General features: G+C 40.2%; 1 protein-coding gene across 3 annotated transcripts; it reads right to left on the bottom strand.

Moving 5' to 3' along the window:
- Positions 1 to 770: 770 nt before the first annotated feature.
- On the bottom strand, positions 771 to 18,908 carry SCML1 (Scm polycomb group protein like 1). 3 transcript variants are annotated; one of them, XM_058441627.1, is made up of 8 exons: positions 18,893 to 18,908; positions 11,820 to 11,968; positions 10,505 to 10,588; positions 9,946 to 10,029; positions 6,534 to 6,638; positions 5,745 to 6,144; positions 3,777 to 3,928; positions 771 to 2,485 (listed from the first exon to the last, which is right to left on the bottom strand). In XM_058441627.1, exons 2-8 carry the CDS (start codon positions 11,850 to 11,852, stop codon positions 2,351 to 2,353), a joined length of 993 nt encoding a protein of 330 aa, XP_058297610.1. In that variant the 5' UTR covers positions 11,853 to 11,968; positions 18,893 to 18,908; the 3' UTR covers positions 771 to 2,350. The 3 variants fall into 3 exon arrangements, with proteins under 3 accessions (XP_058297610.1, XP_032612533.1, XP_032612532.1); XM_032756642.2 differs by lacking the exon at positions 18,893 to 18,908 and adding an exon at positions 18,388 to 18,575 and having other exon boundaries at positions 9,946 to 10,026; XM_032756641.2 differs by lacking the exon at positions 18,893 to 18,908 and adding an exon at positions 18,388 to 18,555.
- Positions 18,909 to 19,216: the final 308 nt, after the last annotated feature.

Below are 19,216 nucleotides of genomic sequence, written 5' to 3'. Positions count from 1 at the left end.
TTCACAGGAAGGGTAATATGGCATGATAGTCTATGGACTAAAAATTTATAAGCCAGATAGGAGAAAAAAAGGAGCCACAAATTACTCAAGTCTCAGATCACTCAAATTGACACCCCCGTTCCAGTCGCTGAGCATCACCCATGGAGCCTCGGGCAGGGCCCTATTGTCTCCAGTGAATCATAGGACACGCTGCTGGGGAGCAAGAGTAGTGAGGGTTTCTGGGTTCCTCGGCTGGAGCCGCAGCTCCTGGGGTGGGGGTAGGGGTTGGATAAGTGAGGCTATGCAACTGTAACCCCAGTCCTCCAAGGGCATCCCGCCGGGGCAGCTGGGCCATCTGAAGGAAGAGGGCCAAGAGGAGGTGCATCCAGGAGGCGGCCTCTGGCCCCCAGTGGTAAAAGAGCAGCCGGAGTTGCCAGCCAGGCGTACAGGCTCAGATGGGATGAGATATCTCGGGGCATGGGCATTTTCTAGCACTCTCGCATCACGGATGATATCATAAATAACAAAGGCTCTGAGTACAGATACAGCTCATCAACTGAACTTCTTACAGCCCCCCTGGGGTCTCATTGAAGACCCCTGTAAGAAATCAGCCCTTGGCTGTTAGGCATCTGTTTAGCAGTAGAATCTGGGCAGGTTTTAAAACTCAAATATTTGGACATGGAAAGCCACAAGCTTACTAGAGTGGCTCTGTTTCAGTTCACACATTACAACAAATACACACATTAATGTAATACAGTGATGATAAATGAAATCACATCTGAGGCTTTCAATGAACTGTTGTGATTTAACTTTATTTATATTTTAAAATATGAAAACTAAAACATAGTATTTATGTAAACACCTGAGGACTGTTCAAGTGGGTACAGCATCTTCATACAATTTGAAAGAAGACCAAGTTTAAGTAAGAATCTTATGACATATAAGGAATAACATAGATGAAGCTATTCTTTAAATAGTTGCATTCATGTCTAAAGTACATTTGGCTTTCTAAAAAGAAAATGTACATTCTTGCATCTGGTGAACATTTTCTTGACATTTACAGCAAATAGCCAATGGTGATAGCACCAATTCTCATAGCTTATAAACCTTATATATTTGTTATACAATGTAATAACAAAGTTATAAATTTATAACAAAATAATAGTGTTGAACATGTTTCCCTTGAAAGCTCTAACTTACAAAATAAAGCCCCCAAAGATTAGTCTGAATTAATGTATCATTCAAAGTGTAGCAGGATTAATGGCTCAGAATTAAGCAAATTAATTAGAAACATTGCATAGGACAGAGAACTTCCCTGTATGGAAACCAATGTACAGATTGTTTCTTGTCCTCTAAAAAGTAAGTTGAGAGGTACTAGTGATGGCAAAGAATCCATTTACATTTTACAAAATAAAACATTTCACTAATACATGGCTCATCCTACCTCTGTGGCAATACAAAATACCATTTTGAATTTTTTTAAAAAAGATTGTGTGTATACTTCGGGTGAGAATAAAATATAAAATACTATCTATATAAAGAATAAACACATAAAATAAAGTTATGCCTTTTAAAAGTTTGGACAGAGGTATCTTCATAGAGAGATGCAAACAATGAAAGTGTAGTTATATGTCCAAACTTAGCCAAAATATGAAAGTTTTAATATAATTGTTTGGAAAAAAGTAGTCAGACTTCATCCAAACCACTCTTGCGGTACGATATTTCTTGCATAAAATAACCATTCTATCTATCCTATAGTTTATCTTAAAACCGTTAAGAGCACTTAATAAAAGTTTATATGCTTATTTTTTCTCTAAATCTGAATAAATAAAACATATAGAAACAATAGCAGGCAGGAAAATAATTTATATGGCTATTCTCTTTCTGGAAACTTGTAGAATACTGCAACATCAGACAGATAAAATACTCCAGAAAGAGATATCTATGGGTACACCTTTAAATTCTCTTCTGAGGAATAATTCCCATAGATTCAATCATAGGAGTTGTCAACCCTGATAATACCTCTCTTAGCTGTTTTGGTTCTCTGTTATCGAGATGAACCAGAATCAAAGGGTTTTTTTTTTCTGTTTCTTGCATGAAATATATTTGTAAACAATATAATAAAAGTAATTTTTAAAGACCTATAAAGAATGAATTTCCTATTGGACTATTCTAATACTATCTAGCAGTTAAATGGTTTTTAAAGAAGTAGACTAGACTATAACATAGCTCTACAATTCTAGCTATAATATATTTTGAGAGATACTTTCTACAAAACAAAAACGACTAGAGGGCAGAAAAATGATTCTACACTAAGAAGGCATTGGTGCCTCTAGAAGTTGGCCCAATCTAAATTCGCACAAGGATTTTTTCAATTTTCAAAGCATTTTCCTTGTTTAAGTCGGTCAATGTAGTAGCATAGCTTCACAGCCGTTCCCAGCTTCACCCCCAAGTGCTTCAACAACACGTCACTCGTGAGTAGGAGCAGAGCCTTCCCGTCAATTTCCTATGGAGAGAAGAAACTTAAAGATAATTAATAATGCTTCCATATTTTCATCAGAATGGTTAGTTCTTTATGGGAACATGTAAAGCAAACTAGAGAGCAGCTCACTGCAGATGTATATTCTCTGAATATGCATCTACTTTATGAAAGCTATTAAAAATATAACTTGTACAGTGAAGCACCATTTGGTAATGTATAAACTCACTTCAAGTTCTAAGAAAAAGGAAATTTAACATAATATCTTAAAAAATAAACTGTGTCAAACTTAACTTTAAATATATACTGTACGTTGAATAAAATACTACACATCCATGACAAAACAGTAAAGACTATGAATAGTAAAAATGAATTTCAGATGTTCATTAACTTTCTGAGAAGGGCTGGGAAGATGAGTATGTCAACATCAGTGCAAACTGTAAATGTCTATACAATGTTGTCTTTATGATGAATGCCAATTAGTTGTCTGAAGCTAATTAGATGCTAAAACTAATTACCAATTTTCTTACTATATTAAAAATCAGATATGTGGCTACTAATTTTGTTAGGACACACTGTGAAAATATCTGAATAAATAAAACATAGTCACAAAGCATCCTCCTAAAATTCCTTATCTTAATTGATAAACTTATGCTGCTGAAGCATATGATTTGGTTTTATATGTTCCAGTTTAAAAATAAAATTTTATTTACTCATTTAACACTATCTGAAAAGATCTGAAATCCCTTATAGCACAACCTTTGTTTGGCACCTTCTATACTTTTTCTACTACGTAAAACTCGAAATTAAAGAAACTAGAACTTATAAAACTTCGGCCTAGGATATTACTTTGTAAATGGTCTGATAATAGCAAGAGGGTATTAGCATTACAAATCATCAATAATCGAGGCAAATGGAATCAGTTGTTGAATCACTGGTTATATAAAAAGAAGGCCACCCTGTTATAGCTTGTGGTTACCCCCTCCTCCTCATGGTCCTGGTGCCCAGCTGGGAGCAGATAGGGGGAGGATCTTTGTATCTGTCATTACAAAGGGGAGGTACACCTGAGTGGCCATGCTGAATCATCATGTTTTAAGAAGCTGAGGCAGTTTGTATTTTAGGCACTTCTATACCCGTTTAAAGAACAGACTATTAGCCTACCATTTAAGGCTAACCTTGGGCAAAATAAGCTTTCTCATATATGGAAAAATCAGCTAATAGGGTTCTCCCACCATTCACACAGTATCCAACTGAAAGACCTGCACAGAGGTCATTCAAAGGCATTACAGCAGGAAAACAGGATCAAAAAATACATTACATGGCTTCTGAAGAGGTCGATAAGAGGGCATAATGCAAGAGGATCTGTTTGTTTTAGAAACAGGACCACTGCTTCCACCGACCAGGTTGAAGGGTGCTTAGTGATGCTTCCTTCCTCTATGTAACGGTCATTTTCAAATGGTGACCTTGCAACTTCAATGGAGAGGGGGAAAAAAAAAGACAAATCACACTCGATCTGATCATTATCCTGAAAGAAGAGATGTTAGGTAGGGAGGAATGCTCTCTTTGTTGGAACCTTCTGCGACGTTCCTAGCAAGGAGTCAAGACTCCAACTGTAAAATCTAGTGAAAGCCTATATAAAGACGATGTGGGGCTGCCTACACAAGAGTGTCCCATCTGACCTCCCCTAAATAGCAAAAGCTGGTTCAGAAGTTACATTGAAGTTTCAAAGATCACAAAACAGACTAAGTAAACCAAGTCTTCTTTGGCCACAGGCAAATATGGCAAAAGATCTGTCACTTGGGTAAAATTAGGTTAATCTAACCTAACCTATGACTCTCTTCAAGTATTTCAAGGAATTTCTCTCTTAATCTCTCTATCTAGATTAGGTTAATTTTACTAGCAAAATATAATGGAAATTCTCCAAATTTAGTTTTATAATTGCTTAAATTTGTTCCTTTTAATCAATGAATCTCAATAACAACCCCATTATCTTTAAGAACCAAATTAGTACTTTTATCAAATCTTCCCCATGTATTCAATAAGGTTATTTTTAGTATCACTTTACTTTTTAGATTCCTGTCTCTCGTGGCTTAAGTGCTAATGTGCATTTTGAAGAAAACAAGATTATTTTCTGCTGAACTAGGTCAGAAGTAACTAACATTTTATTTAATTCCTCTTTCATGTTTAATTGCATAGTAATAGAGATTTTGGTCAAAGGTTTATATATTTAAAAAAATAACTGAGATATGAGACAGTTTAACTGCTCATACTTCAGAAAGTTTTAGCTATGCTCTACACTAAGTTGTGTTGAAATTTCTTTGTGTACTGACAAGTATCCTTTTACTCACCCAGAGTGCTAGACTCCCTACAATTAGTGTGTGATGACTAAAGTGGGTTTTGTAATTAGTTAGGAAAATTTGTTTCTCCAACCAGGACCATCAACACAATTTGATCTTTCTATGTGTGTGAATTAACCAAAAACATACCCTTTCTTCCCTACCATCTGGGCTCTTGCCATATCAGGAGTGTTTTTTATTTGTCTAGGGAAAGGGTAAATAAAAACAGAAGATTTGAAAAAGCACAATGGGGCAGAGTTCTAGAAGTGCTACTCACCAGCTCTGTGACCTTGGGGATGGCGTAATAAATGTGCCAAAACCATGGGGTCATTATGAGTATAAGTGGAGAAGAGGCATGTCAGTTGATTGGCACAGTGCCTTGCACATAATATGCATTCAATAAATGTTAGTCAAGGCCGGGCACGGTGGCTCACGCTTGTAATCCCAGCACTTTGGGAGGCCGAGGCGGGCGGATCACGTGGTCAGGAGATCGAGACCACGGTGAAACCCCGTCTCTACTAAAAAATACAAAAAATTAGCCAGGCGTGGTGGCGGGCGCCTGTAGTCCCAGCTACTCGGAGAGGCTGAGGCAGGAGAATGGCGTGAACCCGGGAGGCGGAGCTTGCAGTGAGCCGAGATTGCGCCACTGCACTCCAGCCTGGGCGACTCCGTCTCAAAAATAAAATAAAATAAAATAAATGTTAGTCATCATTCTGAATATCACCTAAAACCAGCCCTCAAAATAGGAAACGAACAGCTTCCACTACTTTGCATCAAGGATGTTGATAAATATAGGTCAAATAGTGCTACTTGTAAATATGGCATTTCAAACTCACCAACACCAGAAGGGAGGAAGAGAGATGATCCAGTGTACCTATTCTCCATCAAAGCTGAGTAACTCACCATCTCAGGGACATGTACTAAATTGGGCGCTCCCTGGGCCAGCATACCTGAAGGTGGTGCTGCAGAAGCATGGTCAGTTGAGTAAGTGTTGTGGATGCTGTCAGCCCGAGGGTTGCCACGGCAGGGCCCTGAAGAAGAACCATACGTTGCACCATCAGATGCATAATATGGCTGATAATTATGCTCAGAGAAATCTGAGGGATGCACTGGACTCGGAGTGCGGCTGAGGATCGGGTCCTCCTCTGGCTCAGCTCCCCGGTATTCTTCCATGCAAAAGGATGGCCTTGGAAAGTTGCTCGGGGAATTATTCTCACGCCTTGACACTGGTAAAGTGGGGCTGTAACTTTCAGGGTAGGAGAATGACTCGTAAACCTCATTTTTCTTCATTTTCTTGAGTTTAAGCTTTTTAGCAAGCCGGTAAGAATACTTTTTGTATCCATATTGCTTCTGAAATCACACAAACACAGCATAAACCAACAGTGAGTAAAAAAGTAAATAAAATGAGTAGTAAATACATTAATAGTTATTTTCCATGCAACATTCCTTTATATTATTAAAAATAAATGGTCCCTTTTGATTATATAATTCTTCAATCCTACATTTTAATTGTATTTTACACATTATAATTACAAACATAAAAATAGGCAGCATCATAAATTATTAAACCTAAACTTCAGCGTTCTCCCAACAGAGTTTAGTCTCCATCTACTGCTACAAGTATAGATATGCCTTGCTAATCTCACACAGATACTGGTACTCTCTCACTTCTAGCTTATTGGCATCTTTACAAACCAGAGGTTTATCACAGTTGTAAAAATGTTTTTTATAACACTTACACGATTTGTCCACAGGGATTTCACACAGAAACGTTGGATTTTTGAAACCTTTCTACGAATCACATCAATCTTCTTATCCAGGTTTTGCATAGCATCATATATAACCTATTATAACACAATGTAGTCATATAATTGGTACACAATGTAAAATATAATTTTTATTTCAAAGAAAAATAATGTGAAAATACCATTAAGTCAAATGTTAACTGCTAGACACAACAAAAGTTCTCAAGCCATCAGAAATGTCTTGCTCCTATTCAAGGCCTGGCTGTAGGTGACACAGAGCCAACAGGCTGAGCTCAGGAGCCCCAGCGTCCCCTCCCCTGCTCTACTCCATGTAGGAATTGAGGAAGCTGTAATGCTGGTGAATGAATGTCCCACAATGCCTCTATGCTAGCACATTGATGATGAAGACACTGCACATCAAGGAAGGTGCTATTTTAGGAAAGAAATCTGCTAAAACAACAAAGACTCACTTTATGATATACATATGTAACATATATGTTCATATATGTACAAATATGAAGTCTATATTATATACAGACAGTGAATGTTCCACTCCAGAAAGAACAGTGAACCAAATATAACAGATGTGACTTTTGGCTTCAAAGTATTTTTAAATCATGCAGTCAGCAATTAACCTTACAAAACCGTTAAGTACACATCTCTTATGTGCCAATCGAACATGCAGGAGACTGATAAAAATCTGAGAATTCTTCTTGAAATACACAGAGACTTTGGTCAAAGAAAAATACACTTAAGCAAAGGGCCAGAAACATTGCAATCAAGCACATAGGAGACTGATAAAAATCTGAGAATTCTTCTTGAAATACACAGAAACTTTGGGCAAAGAAAAATACACTTAAACAAAGGGCCAGAAACATTTCCTCATTCATTCATTCATTCATTCACTCATTCAACTAAACCTTTATTGACGGCCTACCACCTGGCAGAACTACTTTGCTAGGTATTGAGAACATGGACCGAAGAAAAAAGCTCCTGGCCGGGTGCGGTGGCTCATGCCTGTAATCCCAGCACTTTGGGAGGCTAAGGCAGGTGAATCGCTTGAGCTCAGGAGTTGGAGACAAGCCTAGGCAACATGGTGAAACCCCCGTCTCTACCAAAAATACAAAAAATTAGCCAAGCATGGTGGTGCATGCCTGTAGTCCATGCTACTAGGAAGGCTGAGGTGGAAGAATCACCTGAGCCTGGGAAGTTGCGACTGCAGTGAGCCATGACTGCGCCACTGCACTCCAGCCTGTCCTAGAGGAACTACCATCTCAGCTGGGAGAAAGACAAGTAAAAAGAGGATTCCAGTAGACAAAGTGATAAACAGCCTGGAACAGTGGTTTGCAAAGTGTGGTCCACCGACCAGTAGCATCAACATCACCTATAAGCTCATTAGAAATGCCAAATGCCAGGCTGCACCCCAGACCTATGGAACCTGGAACTCTGAGAGTGGGGGCAGTGGTCTATGTTTTCGCAAGCCCCCCAGGTGATTCTGATGCCGCTAGTGAGAACCACAGGGCTGCCACACTGAGGTAAACAGTGCAGGCTCTCGGGGAACATGGTTGGGGTCAAATACTAGAGTCCAGCCACTTATTGGCTGTGTGACCCTGGGCAAGTTACTTAACCTCTCTGTGCTTCAGTGTCCTCATGTAGGGAATCAGGATGAAAAGCTCTCTCAGGGTTCTCTCAAGGACGAGAAGCTTGCTATAGTATTAGGTTAATACTAACAGTAACAGCACCACACCATGCCTGGTCCAACAGTGCTCAGTGGTCTCTTCATGTTACTATTGTTATTACCAGTGGCGTGACACAGGCGGGAACAGGAGGCTAAGCGTGCACAGAAAAGCAGTCCTAACCCAGGCTGCAGTCATAGAGACCTTTTCAGAGGAGGTGAGGTCTGAAGTCAGAATTAAAACATGAGAAGGCCCTTGCCAGGTGAGGATGCATGGAAGGGCTTACAGCATAGAAGGAACAGCAGGTTCATAAATACCCAGAGAGAAAAACAGGAAGCCAGGTGTGGAGAGAGCAAGTATGAATGACATTCCAGGAGTGGGGCTGTCACAGGAAGAAGAGGGTGACGATGACAGGAAAGGAGGGATGGGAAGCAAGAGCAGTGGCTTCTCCAAGATGTGGGAGAACTCGTAGAGGGGAAGGAGGGACAGGGACTGGAGCCAGAGGAGGGAGAGGGGGATGCCTGATGGGGGGCAGCTCTGAGTTCAGGGAGGGGACTAGATGCAGAAAGCAGCAAGGGTGTCAGCCCTGGTCACTAGAACGGTTGGGAAGGGGTCAGAAGAAGGGCAGGGATGAGGGCAGTTGGTTGGCTGTGGGGACAGTTTTGAGGACTCAGAGGAGAGGACTGCCCCAGGTGCTCCACTATCTCCAGGAGTGAAGAGGCAGGACTAGGGAGCTGAGGTAGGCAGGGGATGGCCAGGTCTTCCTCTGCTCCCAGCCTAAGCAGGATGGAGATGGACTCAAGAGGGAACTGGGATGAAAGAACAAGGCAGGCTGCAGCGCCACCTCTGTGATCTAGAACGGGTAGGGGAAGAAAGAGCCAGCCCCTTGGCAGCAATGGAGAGGCGCCCTTGGGGCCATTTCAGGCTGACCATGGCCCTGGGCACCTCCCCCCACAGATGCTACCTCCCACCTCAGCGTGCAAGCTGACCTAGACCATGACCTAGCAGTGCATAGGGAGGCAGGCTGGGGAGAACCTGCTCCCTCCCTTCTCAGCTCGCCTCTGCACCCACTTCCCCCCAAGACTGCATGTGTCCCTTGGAAGCACTCCACTTCTGTTCTCCCCCATGATCATGATAAACACCCAAACAATTTCACTTTCCAAAGTATGTTAGCTCATTCCATTCAAGAAACCTTATATATGGTAAGAAACATTATATATATATATAAACCTTCATTACCTCTGGGGTATGCAACTCACAAAATTCCCAGTAATCACATCTCTACCAACATGGTGATTCTTAAAACAACCCCTCAAAACTACCTTAGGTATGTTTCTTTACAAAACCTTGATGGGCTGCCACTTTGTTTCCATTGAGATATCTTGATGTGCATTTAGGCACATACCAAATTTCATCCAAATCAGTCAATTTCCTTTAAGGATTTTGTAGGGGAAACTAATTCAATACTGAGCAATGTAGATGAAAGAGACGTAACTACATTTGGTTGGTAATGGGCCTTTTAAAAAGCTATAAAATCTACATGTTGCTATTCAGGAGATGTGGTTCTAACTATAAATTGTTTTTAAAGAAATCATCACAATGGGATGATAATCATAAATAAATTGATAAGCAAAATTTCAATTAATTGTACACTTTCCCTTTATGTGAGATAAAGAGAATTTTTGCTTAACATTTTAGAAAACTACATTGAAGAGACAGAACTTCCATACCTGGCAATGGATAAGGACATCATTAACTGTCTTCTGTTGCTCTTCAGTATTACAGGATGCATCAGATACAATATTCGGTTCCTGCTAATATTTTAAAAGTAATTAATGATCTATTTCTGTAGCAGCCAAACTGAACACTGGGGGCAGGGGGGGAACTATATTTATTTATTTAAATTGTTTTTATTAATCACCAACTTTTCAAGGGGTTTCAGAAGACTTAAATTAAGCAGAGATTTTTAAAATTCACATTAATATGAGAATGAAAACTGACAATTGAGGAAGGGGGCAAGAAAAGAATTTATTATATCAGAAGAATCTAGGTTTAGAGTCTTATACTGAAAGTGAGTACAAAACTGCTCTTGATTTTCTACTATATAAGAAAAAGGGGAAAGTAAATTGGTTAAGTGCTCATTCTCTGATGAAAGCAAGCATACAAATTCAGGGGAGAGATATTTTCTTGAGTGTGAGTTTACGGGAACTCCATAGTATATGAGGAATTTACATCTTTTCCTTTAAAACAGCAAATGTTAATATATTTGGCAATTAGCAATTAACATACTTTATTGACAAATTCAGGTTTTGTTTCATACGCATAAAGAACAGTGTTGTCATCTTCATCATAAGTAGGTATTCTTGTTTTTACCTGAGGAAGATTTATCAACAAATTACAAGGGAAGATGAAAGACAGAACTAAAAGAAAAGTTGAGGGCTTAATTTCACTTTCAAGAGGCTGTTACAAAGGCCTATTTGTGATATCAAAGGACCTTTGCTCATTGTAAATACTATGACTACATGAAAAGATGTATTTGCAGAACTGTGTTCTCATTAACCCAACTACACTTAAGACAACAGTTTTCACTGAGCTTAACCCTTTATATGCTTCATGGTAGAAAGACTAGTCCTTTAGCACCAGAAATACTTTAAAAGCAAGTATTTCTAACCATGAACAAAGAAATAAATGTTACATGTTTTTTGATTCCTAAATAATCCAACAGTGCCCCTCTGTGGACAAGATAGAAAACATTTGAGCACCTATTTTTCTTGATAAATTAATCTCTAAAGTACCTTAAAACTTTAAAAAATAAGACAGAGTATAAATAAGTAAGGAGTAAATAACCATTACACTTCAGTATAATAACTCTTCATTCTAAGAATGAATTATGAACTATGGGAATAATTTTATAATAAACATACTTGGTAGCTATGTATGTTTTTGTTTCAAAATACATGATAGAAATCACAAAAACATATGGAATTGGGTTACAGTTCAGTACTTTTAAAAATATACTATCTTACCCTTGTATAGTGCCTTATGCTTTTCAAAGTGCTTTTACATAGTTATATCAGAGAAAAATGACTCTTGGTAGGCAGTTATCTCCAAAGATTTTTGAAAAACATTTGGACTGATAGTAGTTAAGAGAATTGCCTAGACTACTTAGGTAGCATTAATATCTATGTCCTTATGTGACTAAAAAAAAGGTGTTTTCTGTTAAGCCAAATTATTTATAGTTTAATAATCTACATACTGATTCAACCTGAAGGATTAAGAAATAGAGAAGAATATAAGAGAAATGTAAAAACAGCACAACCACTTTGAAAAACTGTATGGCAGATTCTCACAGAGTTAAATTCACATGAACTCCATGACCTACTAATTCAACTTCTGTCTGTTCACCCAAAAGAAATTTAAGTGTGTGTTCACAAAGAAACTTGTACACAAATTGTCACAGGAGCTTCATATATTACTGTTAAAATACATAACAAAAATTTACTTATGGTCTATGCATTTCAGTGTATAAAATTAAACTAAATTTAGAATAGAAGTATAGCACAATAAAAAAAAACAAAGACAGATTTTCAATTTGAATACAAACCACATCGATTTCACTGGAGCTGCTAGACATCATTTTTGTGCAACAGGAGAAACTCCACTTCCTCTGAGTTGGACCTAATTATTTTTAAACTTGCTGGAGGGTTTATTTGTGATACTGCTTAGTCACCTAAGAGTGGTAAACCTCTACTCCTGAAAAGCAACGCATAAAAAAGTTACTTCATACACTTACTACCTTAATAATATGGATATACTCTCAGAATGCTAACTCAAATAGAATTGGACTTTGGGTTGAATTTTAGAGAGTGACAAAACCAGAATTCTTCCATGGCCAATTTAAAATAAATCTTTCAAAACTGAAGGGCCATATTGCCCATGACTAGAAATAAGAATCAAATCAAACACAATTACAAACTGTGAAGTGACTGCTTAGTAACTTAAAGCCTACAGAGTAAATGCTGAAAACAAATGAACAAGAGAACGCAAGGGCTAACTGCTTTTGTAAAGGAGCTCCAAAAGGCTCTTGACTAAGGAGAAAGCATTGCCTCCAAAATGTAAGCCAGGAGTCTATTCTGGATTGGGTCCCCCCCGACTATGTGGGCTGGGCAGACCACAAGAGACACCACCTCCTCATCCACCAGGTTTCGAACACCAGTTGAGATGATCTCCAAGGTCCATTTCAACTTTCAAGTTAGGATTGCCTTATTAAATTTTATATTAAACCTAAATAATTGGATGTGAAAGGTAAGCCAAACAATCTAAAATTAGGAAGGTTTGGTTATGGCTCTGAGTCACTTAACTATGGAGGTAGAAAACTGGCTGCAACAGTATCGGATTATATCTTGTACTAGAGATTTGCTTTGAATGTCTGCATCACAGTTACTGGGAAGGGTACGTTAATGAAAGAGCTACCCCACTTTATCCTTCCTGAACCACAGCAGTAATGAGAGGCCCAATTAAGAGATTCAGGTTTCATCTCTTTCCTGTTTCCCTTTCATTCTATAGTGGAGATACTAATGACCATGAACCCAAAAGAGAGAAATCAAAAGGGGATAAAGAAGATGGGAGAAATAACTCGAGTTAGATAAATGCAGACTAATGTTGCATAGAAGTATCAAGTTATAAAATACCTCTAATTGGAGCTGTAACTTCAATCAAATTTCACTTTTTAAACTAGTTGAGTTTTCTGACCATAAAACTTATACAAGCTATCAGTAATTAAATTGTGGTATATTCATACAAAGGAACTTCGCAGCAATAAGAATAAACCAACTACTGCTGTACACAGCAAGGCTGAATCTCACAACCATAACCTTGAGTTCAAAAACAGCCAGACACAAAAGAGTACAGTATATGACTCAATTGATATTAAACTCAAAAACAGGCAAAACTAACTGTGGTGGAAAGAGTCTTTCCAAACCAGTACTTTTAGGTCTACTGTAGTTACTGTAACGACTTCTTAGTGTTCTATCTTGTAAATATGCCATGATTTATTAAACACAGCCGCCAATTCATAAATATTCAAGTTACTTCTAAAGTTTTGCTCTTACAAAGAACACTGCAGAACAGTCTTGCACCTGTGCAAGTAGTTCTATGGGATGATTTCCTAGAGGTAGAAACAATGGATAGGTCTCCACATTTGAAAATTCTCCTCTACTTCTTCCCACTAAGGAAGGCTGTTGGGGTCAGCCAGATGTTCCAAAATAAACTAAGGTAGTATCCTGCTGGTCCTGCATGTAGTTTTAAAACCAGGACAGATAATACATAGTACCAAATAGCTTCTCAGCATCAGATGACTAAGTGACTTTTCTCTTTTGATCTACTGATGCAACATATTAATATATTTCTTAATGTTCTTGGGGTGAGGGGTCCAGCTGATTATAAACAACAACATTCAATTTGTTGGTGTTTTATTTAGAAATTGTTTGCATCTCTATTTCTAAGATCTTACATTAGTGAGATGGTATATTTCTCACAATTAATGAATCAGTATTGTATTGCTACATTATTAACACTTGGTATCAAAATTGCTCTGCAAAATTAGCTGGGAAGCCTTTCATCTCTTTCTATACTCTAAAAAAGTTTACATCGCACGAGAATTTTTGTGCTCTAAAGGGTTGAATTTATAAAAAAAACTCTCTGGGTCCAGTTTTTATAACATTTTCTAAGTTCCTCCATGATTGATGATCTAGTCAAATTATCCTACTTTTTCTTGAGTTGTTTTGACAAATTATTTTTATCCAGAAGGATAATCACTTCATCATAATTACGGAATTTTTAGCAAAACCACAGTTTAAAATTATTATTTCTAATTTAATTTGTACTTTCTTTTGATTCTTTGATTAGGTATTCTATCTTGCTAAATTACTGACAACCCTGTGGGATAGGTTCTATTACTGTCCTCATTTTCCTTATGAGGAAACTGAAGCAAAGAACGTTTATTAGGGGTGTCCAAGGGAGGGAATATAGTCATGGGTTCTTAGTTTGTTTCTGGTTGGGCCAGTAAAGCCCCTTCCTCATCCCTCTTTTCCACTTATCCCTAGAGACAGAAACTAAAAAGCATAGCTTCAGGCTGCCGAAAGCCTAAAACAAAACAAAACAGAACAACAACAATGACAACAACAACAAAATAAGGCGGGTTGGACAAGCTTGATTTAAGTAATTTACCCAGGTCCCATGGCTAATAAATGGTGCAGTCTACCATCACACTCTATGCACTTTACTTCATTATTAAAATCACCTGGTATACCTTTGCTACCAATAACACAGTAAAATCCAAACTCCTACCATGGCCTGCAAGGTCCTTCCATAATCAGGACCCCGCCCACTGCGCAGCGGTCACTTCTTACCACTTGCCCCTTTACTCTAAGCCAGGGGTCCCCAACCCCTAGGCAACCGCCTGGTACTGGTCCTTGGCCTGTTAGGAGCACAGAAGGAGCTAGCAAGGATTATCGCCTGAGCTCCGCCTCCTGTCAGATGAGCTGCAGTATTAGATTCTCACAGGAGCACAAACCCTATTGTGAACTGCACATGCGAGGGATCTAGGTTGCACTCTCCTTATGAAAGAGTTTCATTAGGAAACCATACCCCACTAGCACTCCCCCATCCCTGCATCTGTGGAAAAATTGTCTTCCACAAAACCAAAACCGGTTCCTGGTGCCAAAAAGGCTGGGGACAGCAGTTCTAAGCCTAAAATATTTACTATGTAGCCTGTTTCAGGCAAGTTTGCAGACAATGCTTACAAGCTCTTACATCCAGAGAACAGAGAACTCCCTATTTGGATTAATTACAATGTTGTCAAAATTTGGCTGTAGTTAGACACAGGAGCACTGTGCAGTGAGTCCACCACTGGACTCCCAACATGTTTACATCTCTGGTACATATACAAATCAACACTAATCTTTCACTCTTTGAGCTTCTCGCTCCTGTTATGCCCTCCGTCCATAATACCCTGTTGTGTCTCTGCCTAGGAGAATCTATTCAACTTCAAGGCTTACTTCAAGTTTCACCTCCAAAAAGCAAGGGCACCATGCCAATGATCATCCCGTATGGATGTGACACGGCTTTCCCTGAACTACAAGAACACTCTACTTGTTCTACGGCAACTGTCACACATATCTGGTTACATGAGAGGCAGCATCAAACAGCATTAAGACCTTAGGCTTGTGGTCAGAATACCTGGGTTTGGGTCCCACCTCCCCCACATACTAGCTGCGTAAGTAAGTTGAACAACTTACTTAAATCCTTTTTTTTTTTTTTTGTCTGTAAAATGGGAATGATAATAGCACATACCTCATGGAATTGTGAGGATTAAATGAATTAATACACGTCAAGTGCTTAGAGTAATGCATGGCAAAGATAGCAAGGGCTTTTGAGTATTGACCACATCTATCCAACAGAACTATTTCTCAAGGAGCACATAGACAACAAGTCTGGGTCATAACATGTAATTTTCATTCACATTGCACCTGAAATGAATTGTTATGTCTTTCAGATACCAGGGTATGATGCAAGGAGCTGGGCTTTAGTTATAAACACTTGAATCCAAGTCCAAATTGCCAAATTTGCCGTTTCACTTTAGGCAAATATTTCGCCTCTGTGCCTCAAATTTTCTAACCTGTAAAGTTGGAATAATATCTACTTCACAGGGCTATTTAGGCCAAAAATTACACAGTTAAACTCTCAGCATCATGCCTGGTTCATAGTAGACACACCATAAATTTTAATTCCTTTTCACTTCTTCCCATAAGGTAAATAATTACAGCTTTACAACATTTTCTTAGAGCCCAACCATGACTAGAATGTGCAAAATTAATTTCATTTTTAAATCTCAAATCCCACAAAATGAGTTTACTTAAAATGAAATTCATTTATATTTATATATTTACCACAGAAATCTAAATTTTTTTTTTTTTTTTTGAGACAGAGTCTTACTCTGTCACCCAGGCTGGAGTGCAGTGGCATGATCTCGGCTTACTGCAACCTCTGCCTCCCGGGTTAAAGCAATTCTCCTCCCTCAGCCTCCCGAGTAGTTAGCGTAACAGGCGTGAACCACCATGCCCAGTTAATTTTTGCACTTTCAGTAAAGACTGGGCTTCACCATGTTGGCCAGGCTGGTCCCGAACTTCTGACCTCAAGTGATCTGCCCGCCTCGGCCTCCCAAAGTGCTAGGATTACAGGTGTGAGCCACCGCGCCTGGCCAACTCTTGACAACACCATAAATTTAAGTTCCTTTTCACTTTTTTCCCACAAGATAAATTACAGCTTTACAACATTTTCTCAGAGCCCAACCATGACTAGATTCTGCAAAATTAATTTCACTTTTAAACCTCAAATTCCACAAAAATGAGTTTAGTTAAAAGGAAACTCATTTATATTTATCCCAGAAATCTAAACTCTTGATAATACCACACATTTTAGTTTCTTCTCACTTCTTCCCACAAGATAAATAATTTCAGCTTTACAACATTTTCTCAGAGCCCAACCATGACTACATTGTGCAAAATGAATTAATTTCACTTTTAAATCTCAAATCCCGTAAAAATGAGTTTACTTAAAATGAAACTCACTTGCATTTACCACAGAAATTTAAACTCTTGATTACACCATATACCTTAATTCCTTTTCACTTCTTTCCATAAGATAAATCATAACTTTACAACATTTTCTCAGAGTCCAACCATGACTAATTGCTCAAAATTAATTAATTTCACTTTTAAATCTCAAATCCCATAAAAATGAGTTTACTTAAAATGAAACTCACTTGTATTTACCACAGAAATTTAAACTATTCATTACACCATACACTTTAGTTCCTTTTCACTTCGTCCCACAAGATTAATTACAGCTTTACAACATTTTCTCAGAGCCCAAGGCTAGATTGTGCAAAATTAATTAATTTCACTTTCAAATCTCAAATCTCGCAAAATGAGTTTACTTAAAATGAAACTCACTTATATTTACCACAGAAATCTAAACTCTTGATAACATAAGAACAAGAGGCCGTCTGGTTTTCTAAGAGACTTTTTTTAGACATTAAAGACATTTTCAAAAGTTGTAAATATTCGCTCCGGAGGCGCAAGGCTTTCACCTGCCATTAATTCATCAGATAAGGCACAGCTCACAATGAGGCACCACTCACACCCGGACCACTTCGAGGAACACACAGCAAAACGGGGCCAATTACAACAGCCAGACCGCTGTTTAAGAACAATCACTTTCTAAATCTTCCTGCCGGACTCTCAAAGGCAGCCCCTTCCATTGCCGCCAGAACCGCATCCCATCGCCCAGCACTTGCCGCAGGCTGGACAAGTGAGGCCCAAAAGGGCACCCATGCCACGCCCCGCTTTAGAAAACACCGCGCGGCAAAGCTGCTCGGAAAATCGCTTTTAGTCAACCTGAAGCCAGTTTGCCGCACTCGGGGAGAGCCGGGGAGAGGAGGGAGGGACGCGATCCGCCACTAACCAAATCAGGGCCTTTCCGGTTAACGACCACGCGGCAAGGGGGCCGGGCCCTCGCACGCCTCGACGGCCTCCCCCCGCTCCAAAGGGACTCCGATTTCACAGCATCTCCCGACTCCCGCCTCTGCTCCCAACACCCTACGTTTTTCTCTTCCTCCTCATTTACGTATTTACAATAAAACAGCGAAGCTGCACAGTCTGTCTCTAAATCAAACGCGGTTACCATCAAAGCCTCAGACTCTATGTCTCAACCGCAAAAGGTCTGACAGGAAATTAACTCGGGAGTTTGTCAATTCTTTAAACTCAAAGCTCTGTTAACAAAGTCTGGATCCTTCCTTGCTCCCCACCTGCCTCCCCTGACAGGAGAACAACTGAAAAAGGATCCTGTCGTCCTCGAAAGTCAGCAACAAGCGCTTCACAAATTGTCAAATCTCAAAAGCTCACACGCGCGGGCACTCCGGAAAGGCTGTGGGGACCACCCAAAGCACCCCCCTCCACACCGCGGCTGAAATTTGAGGCTGCGAAGTGCAAGACTCGCTCTTCCCCGCAAAGCAAACCCTCTCTCCTCAGGAGAGCCCCGGCCCCTAAGCCAAATCGTGTATTCCCGTGACGGGAAAGCTCAAGGTGAGGAAAAAGTACGACTGGACAGACCTATTTTAGTGACAGAGCCTGTCACGCCAGCCTCCGGAGGTCGCGGTAAAACCGCTCGCAGTAGTCCTGCCTCTCCGATGGGCGACAGCTGTGACCGTTAGGCCACTTGACGCTTCGGAAAGGTTCTGGCGCCGGAAACCGGGCCTGGTCACGCGCACGCGAGACCAGTGATGCCCTGACCCCTGAGTGGCTCAGAGACCTCCCGCGACGCCGAGTTCCCAAACTCGCGTTTGGGGGGGGGCGGGACTACCCGCTGACCAATTGGCGTCTGGCCACTGGCAGGCGTTGCCGTTGATCGGCCAATCCGCGGGTGCTCTCCCAGTCCTTGGGTGAGGGCGGGAATTTGCTCAGGAGATGGCTGTGGGGCGGGGCCGAGGGCGGGAATTTGCTAAGGAGATAGCTGTGGGGCGGGGCTGAGGGCGGGAATTTGCTAAGGAGATGGCTATGGGGCCGGGCCACGGGCGGGAATTTGCTAAGGAGATGGCTGTGGGGCGGGGCCTCTTACCTCAGGTTTTCCTTCGCAGGACTCGCAGGATTGAAAATGGACGTTAGACCTTTCAGAGACTCGCGCGCTGACAGTGGTTTCTGCGGCTGCGCAGGAGGCTGGTGCGCATGCGCAACCCTTCCAGTGGCGTTGTAGTTAGGAACGTGGTGTCCCCACTTCGTTGTTGGGGTGTCCGAAGCTTTTTTTTTTTAATGTGATCCCGCCCCTCCCCCGCGCTCTGTGACGCACCAGAGACGTCGACGTAAACTGGGTTTCCTGGACGCACGCCAGTGATTGACTTGGAATGAGGAGAGGGGCGGGGCCTTAGCAGTTGCCCTGAGCCAG

This window comes from Hylobates moloch, unplaced genomic scaffold (genome assembly GCF_009828535.3).
Source record: "Hylobates moloch isolate HMO894 unplaced genomic scaffold, HMol_V3 SCAFFOLD_7, whole genome shotgun sequence".
Lineage (NCBI taxonomy): Eukaryota > Metazoa > Chordata > Mammalia > Primates > Hylobatidae > Hylobates > Hylobates moloch.
This window is presented reverse-complemented; position numbering and strand designations above follow the sequence as displayed.